This window comes from Mobula birostris, chromosome 8, assembly GCF_030028105.1.
Source record: "Mobula birostris isolate sMobBir1 chromosome 8, sMobBir1.hap1, whole genome shotgun sequence".
Taxonomy (NCBI): Eukaryota; Metazoa; Chordata; class Chondrichthyes; order Myliobatiformes; family Myliobatidae; genus Mobula; species Mobula birostris.
In genome coordinates this window covers 7345143-7358614 of record NC_092377.1, presented here as the reverse complement: position 1 = coordinate 7358614, position 13472 = coordinate 7345143, and the positions used below count along the sequence as shown (strand labels likewise).

The 13472-nt window shown below is 48.4% G+C and overlaps 1 protein-coding gene across 1 annotated transcript in view; it reads right to left on the bottom strand.

The window, feature by feature from the left end:
• ltv1 (LTV1 ribosome biogenesis factor) overlaps window positions 1-13252 on the bottom strand; it is a 34220-nt gene extending 20968 nt beyond the window's left edge. The window contains exons 1-3 of the mRNA XM_072264767.1: window positions 13134-13252; window positions 2565-2693; window positions 249-443 (exon numbers count right to left, since the gene is read on the bottom strand). Of these exons, the coding sequence (XP_072120868.1) occupies window positions 249-443; window positions 2565-2693; window positions 13134-13136 (327 nt within the window). The 5' untranslated portion in view covers window positions 13137-13252. The remainder of the gene's footprint in view (window positions 1-248; window positions 444-2564; window positions 2694-13133) is intronic.
• Window positions 13253-13472: the final 220 nt, after the last annotated feature.

Sequence of the window (13472 nt, the reverse complement as noted above, 5' to 3'; positions counted from 1 at the left end):
CACGAGTTTCCTCTAAGTCAGGGGTTCCCAACCTGGGGCCCATGGACTCCTTGCTTGATTGCATTGGTCCATGGCATTAAAAAAATTGAGAACCCCTGCTCCAAGTGCTCCCATTTCCTCTCATCATCTGAAAGTATTAGCGAGGAGGTAAGGAGTGACGAACAGAGTATTGCTGCTTGGAATGCTCTCCTCCTCCCCCCACTAGATGAGGACATTTCTCCTGTCCCGCTTGACTCCCTGATCCTTACAGAAATCTGGTGTATCTCCTGTTGGACGCCATCCTCTGAAGGAGCTGTCTCTGTGCCACCCCGCGGCCGCGGGCTGGCTGCCACGAGCTCAGCGACGGGCGACGCCTCCTTCAGGTGCTGCAGGTAATTGTAGGCATCATCGAAGAAGATGCCGTACTTCTTCTGTTCCTCTTTCTGCTTCTGCAAGTCAGCCCTCTGCAGTAAATCAGAATTTGGTTTATTACCACAGAAATATGTGATGTGCAATGTCATAGAACACTACAACACAGACACAGGCCCTTCAGCCCATCGAGTTCAAGCCAAACCATTTAGTTCCTGCACCTGGATCATAGCCAGCCACATCCTCCCATCCAGTACTTATCCAAACTTCTTAAATTTTCAATTGAATCTGCATCACCACTTCTGCTGGCAGCTCGTTCCACACTCGCACCACCCTCTGAATGAAAAAGGTCCTCCTGTTCCCCAGACATATTTCACCTCTCACCCTTAACCCAATTCTCACACAACATCAGTGGAAAAAGCCTGTTTGCATTTATCCCATCTACACCCCTCATCATTTTGTATACCTCTGGCAAACACCCCCTCATTCTCCTGCACCCCATAAAGTCCGAACCTATTCAAGCTGTCCCTATAACACAGCTCAAGTCCCGGCAACATCCTTGTAATTTTTTTCTGTACTCCTTCAATCTTTCCTGTTAAGATAGGTGACCAGAACTCCACACAATATTACAAATTTGGGCTCATCGTCATTTTATATAGCTTTAAAATAACATCCCAACTCCTGCACCCAATACTTATTTATGAAAACCAATATGCCAAAAGCTTTCTTTATGACCCTATTAGGTTTATTTCCCTAATTCTCGAAAACCAAGGTTCACTAAACCCGTTATCCTTGCCTTTTATTCTGACAAGCTACGCACTCTCAAGATTTCACTTTTGAAGGCCTCCTATTTACCAAGTACACCTTTGCTACAAAGGTGTATTTTTGGGGGACCACTTCGTCGAGCACCTCCACTCCGTCCGCCACAACAGACAGGATCTCCCGGTAGCCACCCACTTCAACTTCCCATTCCCATTCAGACATGTCCATACATGGCCTCCTCTACTGCCATGATGAGGCTAAACTCAGGTTGGAGGAGCAACACCTCAAATACCGTCTAGGTAGTCTCCAGCCCCTTGGTATGAACATAGAATTCTTCAACTTCTGGTAATTCCCTCCCCCTCCCTTCCCCTATCCCTATTTCACTCTGCCCCCTCCCCCAGCTGCCTATCACCTCCCTCATGGTTCCACCTCCTTCTTCTACTACCCATTGTTTTCCTGGCTATGACTTCGATGCTTCCCCTCCCCCACCCTTTTGTCTTTCAAATTACTGGTCTTTCAACTGAACCTACAAGCATTCTTCAAATCCTTCCCCCTCCTTCATTCTTCAGTCCCGACGAAGGGTTCCGGCCCGAACGTCGACTCATCGTTTCCACTGATATTGCCTGACCTGCTGAGTTCCTCCAGCGTGTTTTGAGTATTGCTTTGACCCCAGCATCTGCACATTATCTTGTGTTCACCTTTGCTACAAAACAGTCTGTCCCAATCCACACTTGCCAGATCCTCTCTGATACCATCAAAATTGGCCTTTCTCCAATTTAGAATCTCAACCTGAGGGCCAGACCTATCCTTCTCCGTAATTATCTTGAAACTAACGGCATTATGATCACTAGATGCAAAATGTTCCCTGCACACAATTCTGTCACCTGTCCTATCGTGTTCCTTAACAGAGTACTAAAACCAGTTCTGGTCGCCTCATTATAGAAAGGACGTAGGTGCTTTAGAGGGTGCAGAAGAGATTTAACAGGATGCTGCCTCAATTACAGAAAATATCTTATGAGGATAAGTTGAGTGAGCTAGGGCTTCTCTTGTTGGAGCTCAGGAGGATTAAAGTTTACTTACTTCAAGAAGATTGAGGTATAGTTCAAGCAGACAGCCAGAGACTTTTACCCAGGGCGACAAAGTCTAATATGAGATGGCTAACAAGAAGGGACATAATTTTAAGATGATTGGAGCAAAGTTTAGGGGAGATGTAAGAGATATATTTTTTAAACAGAGAGTGGTGGGTACGTGGAACACCCTGCTAGGGATGGTGGTAGAGGCAGATGCATTAAGGACAATTAAGTCACTCTTAGATAAGCATATAGATGATAGAAAAACGGAGGGCTACATGCGACAGAAGGGCTAGGTCGATCTTAGAGCAGGTTAAGAGGTCGGCAGAACATTGTGAGCCAAAGGGCCAGTACAGTTCCATGTCCCCTGTCCACATGTAGCACCTCAGCTGGCAGCAGAACGCGCTGGGGGGCTTTCTCGTCTGCAACCAAAGGGTCCTTTTGGCTCCTGTGCACCAGGTGAAATGTCACTGCTGACTTCTTCTGGATAAACGATTTCTTCTTGCGATGTGGCTGGGGAAAGGAAAAGGAAATGGGTTAAGTACCGGATGTGGGAACCACAGCCTCTGACACCGGCCAGGCTATCTGCCTTGGCTTCCTAACATTTCCCAACTGACAAACCTGACGCGACAGCCTGCTCGCATTCGGGCGCCATGTCACTCGACAAAGGTGAGTAGTAACAGCAAAGATTTGAAAGCAAAACATCAGATTTTTAGCAACAGGCCATTTGACCCATCTGCAATGTGCCAGTACATTAACTCCAGAGAAGATTCCCTCCATTCCCTTCATTATTCAGTTCTACAACCTCTATGTTTACCTATGGCCCTCCATTGGTCGAGGTTGACTATGGATGTTGCATTCTAGTTGTTGAAGTCGATACGCAAGCCAGTATGCAAGCTAGGGACCGTACAATATGGACAGCAAGCTGTTGCCCGTGCAGCAGGCTCCCCCTCTCCACGTAACTGATCAATCCAAAGAAGCAGCAGAAGCGGCATTGTAGGAGTTGCCAGTCAGTGTCGATTCTAACGCCTTAGGTACTCCAGCTCCAGACACCCCCATGAGTGGGTACAGCGCAAGACAGCACAGGTTGCATTCCTTCTCCTAAATGAGCTGCTAACCACGGCTGGTGACCCCAAAGTGACTGGTCTTAAGGCACCAGTAACCTGCCTTTGCCCCTTCTCCTGTCAGTAGATACAGTTCTGCCGGGCTTAGTAGCTAAGCCACACATGAAGGCCAGTTGTTGTCAGAGGCTAGGTCATTGGGAGATAGTGGGAGCTCAACCCCCAGCTATAACAATCTTAAGGAGCCTTTATGCTTATCTACCTTCCAATATAAAGCATGTGGTCCCAAACACTACATAAGCAAGTAAATTTTTACCCACACAAGACCATAAGACATAGGAGCAGAATTAGACCATTTGGCCCATCGAGTCTGCTCTGCCATTTCATCTTGGCTGATCCATTCTGCCTTTCAGTTCCGATCTCCTGCCTTCTCCCCGTATCCCTCCATGCCCTGACCAATCAAAAATCTACAAAGCAACACTCACAACATGCTGGATGAACTCAGCAGGTCGGGCAGCATCCGTGGAAACGTTGACTGATCATTCCCACCCGCTGAGCCATGCCCGGCATGCCCGACCCGCTGAGTTCGTCCAGCGTGTTGTGAGTGTTGCTTTGACCCCAGCATCTGCAGAGTATTTTGTGTTCAAGAGTCTACAAACCTTTGTCTTAAATATACATCAAGAATTGGTCTCCACAGCTGCCTGTGGCAAAGAATTCCAGAGATTCACCACTCTCTAGCTAAAGAAATTCCTTCTCATCTCCGTTTTATTCTGAGGCTGTGTCCTCTGGTCTGAGACTCTACCACCATAGGAAATATCCTTTCCACATCCACTCTATCAAGGCCTTTCATCATTCGATAGATTTCACTGATAGATTTCACTCCTCATTTTTCTGAATTCCAGTGAATACAGGCCCAGAGTCATTTAAAAAAAGATTTATAAATGTCAAGCCATTCAATCCTGGAATCATTTTTGCGAACCTCCTTTGAACACTCTTCAGTTTCAACACATCTTTTCTAAGACAAGGGGCCCAAACCTGCTCACAATACTCCAAGTGAGGCTTCACCAGTGCTTTATAAACTCTCCACCTTACATCCTTGCTTTTATATTTTAGCCCTCTTGAAATGAATACTAACGTCTCATTGGCCTTCCTCACCACAGACTCAACCTGCAAATTGACCTTCAGGGAATCCTTGCAAATCCCTTTGCAGCTTAGTTTTTTGTATTTTCTCTTCATTCAGAGAACAGTCAACCCTTTTATTTCTTCTACCAAAGTGCATGACCACTTCGGTACTTCGACCTTGTATTCCATTTGCCACTTTGCCCATGCTCTTAATCTGTCTAAGTCCATTCCACACACCATAGGATCAATCAGGTGTGACAGTGGAAAAGTGTGTATGGAACCGGAGGAGACAGCAGAGGTACTTAATGAATACTTTGCTTCAGTGTTCACTACGGAAAAGGATCTTGGCAATTGTAGGGATGACTTACAGTGGACTGGAAAGCTTGAGCATGTAGATATTAAGGAAGGGGATGTGCTGGAGCTTTTGGAAAGCATTAAGTTGGATAAATCTCCGGGACCAGATGGGATGTACCCCAGGCTGATGTTTGGTCTGAGCAGCAACTGAACTGAACCATGGCTGTATGCTTTTATGCACTGAGTTGCTGCCACATGATTGGCTGATGAGATATTGGCATTAATGAGCAAGTGTGTCTAATAAAGTGGCCCCCTGAGTGCACTTGAACTTGTGAATGTATGGCTGCAAGGCAAAGCATTTATTTTGACTCTGTGGTTAAGAAGGCATACGGCGCACTGGCCTTCATCAATCGTGGGATTGAGTTTAAGAGCCGAGAGGTAATGTTGCAGCTATACAGGACCCTGGTCAGACCCCACTTGGAGTACTCTGCTCAATTCTGGTCACCTCACTACAGGAAGGACATGGAAACCATGGAAAGGGTGCAGAGGAGATTTACAAGGATGTTGCCTGGATTGTACAGAGTGCCTTACGGGAATAGGTTGAGTGAACTCGGCCTTTTCTCCTTGGAGCAACGGAGGATGAGAGGTGACTTGATAGAGGTGTACAAGATAATGAGAGGCATTTATTGTCTGGATAGTCAGAGGCTTTTCCCAGGGCTGAAATGGCTAGCATGAGAGGGCATAGTTTTAAGGTGCTTGGAAGTAGGTACAGAGCAGATGTCAAGGCTAAGTTTTTTTTTACACAGAGAGTGGTGAGTGCATGGAATGGGCTGTTGGTGGTGGTGGAGGTGGAAATGATCGGGTCTTTTAAGAGACTCCTGGATGGTTACGTGGAGCTTAGAAAAACAGAGGGCTATGGGTAAAGCCTAGGTAGTTCGAAGGTAAGGACATGTTCAGCACAGCTTTGTGGGCCAAAGGGCTTGTATTCTGCTGTAGGTTTTCTATGTTTCTATATCTTTCTGTAGCTTCTCTGTTTCCTCAATCTTTGGATCATCTGCAAACTTTGCAGCAAGGCCATCAATTCCAACATCCAAATCATTGACATGAAACGTAAAAAGAATCAATGTCAACACAGACCCCGATAGAACAGCACTAGTCACTGGTAGCCAGCCAGAAAAGGCTCCCTTTATCCACACTCCTTGCCTCCTGCCAGTCAGCCACTGCTTTCTCCATGCAGAATCTTTCCTGTAATACCATGGGGTCACAGCTTGTTAAGCAGACTCATGTGTGGCACCTTATCACAGGCCTTCTAAAAATCCAAGTCCACAACTTCAACGATTCTCCTTTGTCGATCCTGCTTGTTATTTCTTCAAAGAATTCTAATGGATTTGTCAGGTAAGATTTTCCCTTGAGGAAAGCATGCTGACTACGACCTATTTTATCTGGTGCCTCCAGGTACCCCCAAACTCCATCCTTACAATTGACTCCAACATCTTCCCAGCTACTAACTAGCCTATAATTTCTTTTTTTCTGCCTCTCTCCCTTCTTGAAGAGTGGAGTGACACTTGCAATTTTCCAATCTTTTGGAACCATTCCAGAATCTTCTTGGAAGATCATTACTAATGCATCCACAATCTCTTCAGCCATTTCTTTCAGAACCCTGGGGTGTACTCCAGCTGGTCCAGGTCTACCTTCAGACCTTTCAGTTTCCCCAAGAACCTTCTCCCTAGCAATGGCAACTTCACACACTTCATGCCCCTGACACCTGGAACTTCCACCCTACTGCTACTGTCTTCCACAGTGAAGACTGATGCAATATACTCATTCAGTTCATCTGCCATTTCCTTGTCCCCCATTACTATCTCTCCAGCATCGTGTTCCAGTAGTCTGATATCCACTCTCACCTCTCATTTACATTTTATCTGTCTGAATTTCATTTTTACCAACAGTGCAATGCTAGCCCTCTGCCTTCTTGCCTGTCCTTTCCATCCAATGTACGTCTTTGGACATTAAGCTCCCAGCTATGATTTAGTGACACAGGGATCAGTCCTTCCATGATTCCCTTGTCCATTCATCCCTCCCCACTAATCTCCCTCCTGGCACTTACCCCTGCAAAGTGATAGAAATGCTACACCTGCCCAACCATCTCATCGTTCACCTCCATTCAGGGCCCAAACAGCCCTTCCAGGTGAGGCAAAACTTCACCTGCAAATCTTTTGGGGGTCTATTATAGCCGGTGCTTCCAATGCAGCCTCCTCTACATTGGTAAATTGGGGGACCACTTTGTCGAATACCTCCGTTCCATCCATCTAAAGCGGAATGTCCCAGTGGCCAACCAGTTAAATTCCTACCCTCACACCTGTTCCAACAGGTTGGGCCAGGCCCTCTCTTTTGCCATGATGGGGCTTCTCTCAGCGTGGAGAAGCAGCATCTCATATACCTGCAACACATATCAAAGTTGCTGGTGAACGCAGCAGGCCAAGCAGCATCTGTAGGAAGAGGTGCAGTCGACGTTTCAGGCCAAGACCCTTCATCAGGACTAACTGAAGGAAGAGTGAGTAAGGGATTTGAAAGTTGGAGGGGGAGGAGGAGATCCAAAATGATAGGAGAAGACAGGAGGGGGAGGGATAGAGCAAAGAGCTGGACAGGTGATAGGCAAAAGGGGATACGAGAGGATCATGGAACAGGAGGTCCGGGAAGAAAGACGGGGGGGGCGGGGACCCAGAGGATGGGCAAGAGGTATATTCAGAGGGACAGAGGGAGAAAAAGGAGAGTGAGAGAAAGAATGTGTGCATAAAAATGAGTAACAGATGGGGTACGAGGGGGAGGTGGGGCCTTAGCGGAAGTTAGAGAAGTCGATGTTCATGCCATCATGTTGGAGGCTACCCAGACGGAATATAAGGTGTTGTTCCTCCAACCTGAGTGTGGCTTCATCTTTACAGTAGAGGAGGCCGTGGATAGACATGTCAGAATGGGAATGGGATGTGGAATTAAAATGTGTGGCCACTGGGAGATCCTGCTTTCTCTGGCGGACAGAGCGTAGATGTTCAGCAAAGCGGTCTCCCAGTCTGCGACGGGTCTCGCCAATATATAAAAGGCCACATCGGGAGCACCGGACGCAGTATATCACCCCAGTCACTGCGTCCGGTGCTCCCGATGTGGCCTTTTATATATTGGCGAGACCCGACGCAGACTGGGAGACCGCTTTGCTGAACATCTACGCTCTGTCCGCCAGAGAAAGCAGGATCTCCCAGTGGCCACACATTTTAATTCCACATCCCATTCCCATTCTGACATGTCTATCCACGGCCTCCTCTACTGTAAAGATGAAGCCACACTCAGGTTGGAGGAACAACACCTTATATTCCGTCTGGGTAGCCTCCAACCTGATGGCCTGAACATCGACTTCTCTAACTTCCGCTAAGGCCGCACCTCCCCCTCGTACCCCATCTGTTACTCATTTTTATGCACACATTCTTTCTCTCACTCTCCTTTTTCTCCCTCTGTCCCTCTGAATATACCTCTTGCCCATCCTCTGGGTCCCCCCCCTGTCTTTCTTCCCAGACCTCCTGTCCCATGATCTTCTCGTATCCCCTTTTGCCTATCACCTGTCCAGCTCTTGGCTCTATCCCTCCCCCTCCTGTCTTCTCCTATCATTTTGGATCTCCCCCTCCCCCTCCAACTTTCAAATCCCTTACTCACTCTTCCTTCAGTTAGTCCTGACGAAGGGTCTCTGCCTGAAACGTTGACTGCACCTCTTCCTACACTTGCTGCTTGGCCTGCTGCGTTCACCAGCAACTTTGATGTGTGTTGCTTGAATTTCCAGCATCTGCAGAATTCCTGTTGTTTGCGTTTAAAATCTCATATACCTTCTAGGTAGCCTCCAACCTGACCGCATGAACTTCAATTTCTCCTTCCAGTAATCTTCCCCTCCCGCTTCCCTCTTCTATTCCCTGCAATGACCTCTTACCTCTTCTCCACACTGGCCCATCACCTCCAAACAGGTGTCTCTCCTTCAGCACCTTCAACTGTGGCCCACTCTCCTCTCCTATCAAATTCCTTTCTCTCTACCCCTTGACCTTTCCCACCCACCTGGCTTCACCAACCACCTTCTAGTTCAGGGGTTCTGAACCTGGGGTCCACGGAATAGAAAATCTAGCTTGTCTTCCTTTCCTTCTCCCCACCTTTCTATTCAGGTAACTTTCATCCTTTCTCTCTAGTGCTGAAGGGTCTCGGACCAAAACATCAACTGTTTATTCATTTTCATGGATGCTGTCTGGCCTGCTGAGTTCCTCCAGCATTTTGTGTGTGTTGCTCTGGATTTCCAGCATCTGCAGAAACTGTTGCATTTAGAATTTACCCATATTTATCTCAGACACAATTTACTCTGAGCCACACACGAGCAAGGAATTTCAATCCACACCAGTGTACTAGACAATAAACTAAACGGCAACACACATAAAAGTTGCTGGTGAACGCAGCAAGCCAGGCAGCATCTGTAGGAAGAGGTGCAGTCGACGTTTCAGGCCGAGACCCTTCGTCAGGACTAACTGAAGGAAGAGTGAGTAAGGGATTTGAAAGTTGGAGGGGGAGGGAGAGATCCAAAATGATAGGAGAAGACAGGAGGGGGAGGGATGGAGCCAAGAGCTGGACAGGTGATAGGCAAAAGGGATACGAGAGGATCATGGGACAGGAGGTCCGGGAAAAAGGAGAGTGAGAGAAAGAATGTGTGTATAAAAATAAGTAACAGATGGGGTACGAGGGGGAGGTGGGGCATTAGCGGAAGTTAGAGAAGTTGATGTTCATGCCATCAGGTTGGAGGCTACCCAGACGGAATATAAGGTGTTGTTCCTCCAACCTGAGTGTGGCTTCATCTTTACAGTAGAGGAGGCCGTGGATAGACATGTCAGAGTGGGAATGGGATGTGGAATTAAAATGTGTGGCCACTGGGAGATCCTGCTTTCTCTGGCGGACAGAGCGTAGGTGTTCAGCAAAGCGGTCTCCCAGTCTGCGTCGGGTCTCGCCAATATATAAAAGGCCACATCGGGAGCACCGGACGCAGTATATCACCCCAGCCGACTCACAGGTGAAGTGTTGCCTCACCTGGAAGGACTGTTTGGGGCCCTGAATGGTGGTAAGGGAGGAAGTGTAAGGGCATGTGTAGCACTTGTTCTGCTTACACGGATAAGTGCCAGGAGGGAGATCAGTGGGGAGGGATGGGGGGGACGAATGGACAAAGGAGTCACGTAGGGAGTGATCCCTGTGGAATGCAGAGAGAGGGGGGGAAGGAAAGATGTGCTTAGTGGTGGGATCCCGTTGGAGGTGGCGGAAGTTACGGAGAATAATATGTTGGACCCGGAGGCTAGTGGGGTGGTAGGTGAGGACCAGGGGAACCCTATTCCTAGTGGGGTGGCGGGAGGATGGAGTGAGAGCAGATGTACGTGAAATGGGGGAGATGCGTTTAAGAACAGAGTTGATAGTGGAGGAAGGGAAGCCCCTTTCTTTAAAAAAAGAAGACATCTCCCTCGTCCTAGAATGAAAAGCCTCATCCTGAGAGCAGATGCGGCGGAGACGGAGGAATTGCGAGAAGGGGATGGCATTTTTGCAAGAGACAGGGTGAGAAGAGGAATAGTCCAGATAGCTGTGAGAGTCAGTAGGCTTATAGTAGACATCAGTGGATAAGCTGTCTCCAGAGACAGAGACAGAAAGATCTAGAAAGGGGAGGGAGGTGTCAGAGATGGACCAGGTAAACTTGAGGGCAGGGTGAAAGTTGGAGGCAAAGTTAATAAAGTCAATGAGCTCTGCATGCGTGCAGGAAGCAGCGCCAATGCAGTCGTTGATGTAGCGAAGGGAAAGTGGGGGACAGATACCAGAATAGGCACGGAACATAGATTGTTCCACAAACCCAACAAAAAGGCAGGCATAGCTAGGACCCATGCGGGTGCCCATAGCTACACCTTTAGTTTGGAGGAAGTGGGAGGAGCCAAAGGAGAAATTATTAAGAGTAAGGACTAATTCCGCTAGACGGAGCAGAGTGGTGGTAGAGGGGAACTGATTAGGTCTGGAATCCAAAAAGAAGTGTAGAGCTTTGAGACCTTCCTGATGGGGGATGGAAGTATATAGGGAGTGGACATCCATGGTGAAAATAAAGCGGTGGGGGCCAGGGAACTTAAAATCATCGAAAAGTTTAAGAGCGTGAGAAGTGTCACGAACGTAGGAAGGAAGGGATTGAACAAGGGGGGATAAAACCGTGTCGAGGTATGCAGAAACGAGTTCGGTGGGGCAGGAGCAAGCTGAGACAATAGGTCGGCCAGGACAGGCAGGTTTGTGGATCTTGGGTAGGAGGTAGAAACGGGAAGTGCGAGGTGTGGGAACTATAAGGTTGGTAGCAGTGGATGGGAGATCCCCTGAGCGGATAAAGTCGGTGATGGTGTGGGAGACAATGGCCTGGTGCTCCTTAGTGGGGTGATGGTGTGGGAGACAATGGCCTGGTGCTCCTTAGTGGGGTGATGGTGTGGGAGACAATGGCCTGGTGCTCCTTAGTGGGGTGATGGTGTGGGAGACAATGGCCTGGTCTGACGTACTGACCTCTACCTTGCCGAGGCACAGCGACAACTCGCGGAATTTATAATTTCTTCGGCAATAAACTAAACAGGACCTTTTGCTCTGGACTCCAGACAGTGGAAATATCATTCCCAGCAGCAGCTGCAGCAGTGACGGAATTCAGTGCACCAACCACTGTCCGTCAAGTTCAATTTCACTTTCTTGCTATTCACTCGTACACATGTGCACCACCAAAAATAATGATCCTCTGGACCAAGATGCATCACAGTACATATACCTCACATACAAAGGGGAGGGGAGGGGAGGGGAGGGGAGGGGAACGTTGATTCCGACCATGAGAGGCCTGCATCGGGCATTTTCATGCCTTACAAGGCGCAGATTGGAAGTCTATGTTGGGTGCCACTCCTCGCACAGACACTAGAGCAATGTGTGGTTAAGTGCCTTGCTCAAGGGCACAAACACGCTGCGACAGCTGAGGCTCGAACTAGCGACCTTGAGGTAACTAGACAAACGCCTTAACTATTTGGCCACGTGCCCAACACATACAAAACCACGAGTAGTATTAACCAAAGTAATATTACCACCAGTAAATTAACAAATAATAAGGTGCATTTATGACACAAGTTAAAAAGTAAACAGTACAATGCTATCAGTGATGAGACCTGGGTGGTGGCAGGGAGTTCAGTAGCCTCATGGCCTGGGAGAAGAAGCTGTTTTCCACCCTAACAGTCCTTGTCCTAATGCTATGGTACCTCCTGCCTGATGCTAGGGGGGTCGAAGAGATTGTTGGTTGGGAGAGAGGGATCACTGATCAATATTCTACCACACCCAGCCAGCTCATAGCTTCACATCTTCTTCTCAAGACCATTCCCCCCCCCCCCCCCCCCCACTGGGGCATAGGGCTACTGAAAGCAGCTCGCCAGAGTCGTCTGTCCTGGGCCAGTCTTTCAGATGTAGCCCACCTTCTTGATACTTTCTCTCCCAGGGATGAGGTCTTTGGAGATTCTGTTGGCATTTCTGTCGCTCTGGGATTTTACCGGATGGGGTCTGGCAAACTAGGTTATATCCTCCAAAATTACTGCTGAAAGGAACAGGATTACTCTGCCCCTCACCCACACCTTCTTGGTCCATCTTGTTGTATAACAGGCTAAAGGAGATCATGAGCAGATGCTGGAAATCCAGAGTACCACACACAGAAAGTGCTGGAGGAACTCAGGTCAGGCAGCATGAAGGGTCCCAGCCAAAACCATAAATACCACCTGGCCTCAAAGTACGTATATGTCACCGAATAATAACTTAACATTCATTTTCTTGCGGGCAGTCACAGTAGAACAAAAAAAAGCTCAAAGCAAATTTATTATCAACGCACGCAGATGTCACCACATACAGCTCTGAGGTTCATTTCTTTGCAGGCAACCACAGTAAATACAAGAAACATAAAGCCTACTCCCAACAGCAAAACCAAAAACTGTGCAAATACAAAAAAGAGAAGAGGAGAAGCAACAAATATCAAGAACATGAGATGAGGAGTGCATGAAAGTGAGTGGTTGTGGGAACGGTTCGGTGAAGTTGAGTAAAGTTATCCCCTCTGGTTCAAGAGGAAATACAAAAAAAACAATGAAAACTACCGACAAAGACTGTGAAATACAAAAAGAAACAGGAGTTGTAGAGTCCTTAGGTTGTACAATCAGTTCAGAGTTGAGGTGAGTGAAGTTATCCACGCTGGTTGAAGGCTAGTAACTGTCCCTGAACAGGGTGTGATTATTACTCTAGACCGGGGCCCTAACCTCTACCCCTGGGATCTTGCTGTGCACGCTGCCACGCTCCGAGCGGCAGCAACGTGGGGCATGTCAGTCCAGTTCCACCCATCCCGGCGCTTGTCTCACCGCCGTTTCCTCACTCACTCACTCACCATCCTTGCCGCCGCTCCGAGGCCTGACCAGCGCGCTCCGACCACTCCGCGGCGAAGGACAACACCGACCAGCCCCGGCCCCGCACGCTGAAGGCGAGGAGCACCACACTGAATTCTGATTGGCTAACGGTACAAAGAGCTCTGGGATACTGGCTGTCACAAGCTCGGACCTCCAGACCGCTGCTGGTGCGAAGCTCTCTGGGATCGTGGCTGTTTGAAGATTGGACCTCCCGAGCTGAGTGACTGTCGGATCGGAGCCCTGGCGGGCGGGCAGGTGGGTTTCGCGCTGGTGGCGGGTGTTGTCCGAGCGTTTCTCTCCACAGATGCTGCCCAATCCAC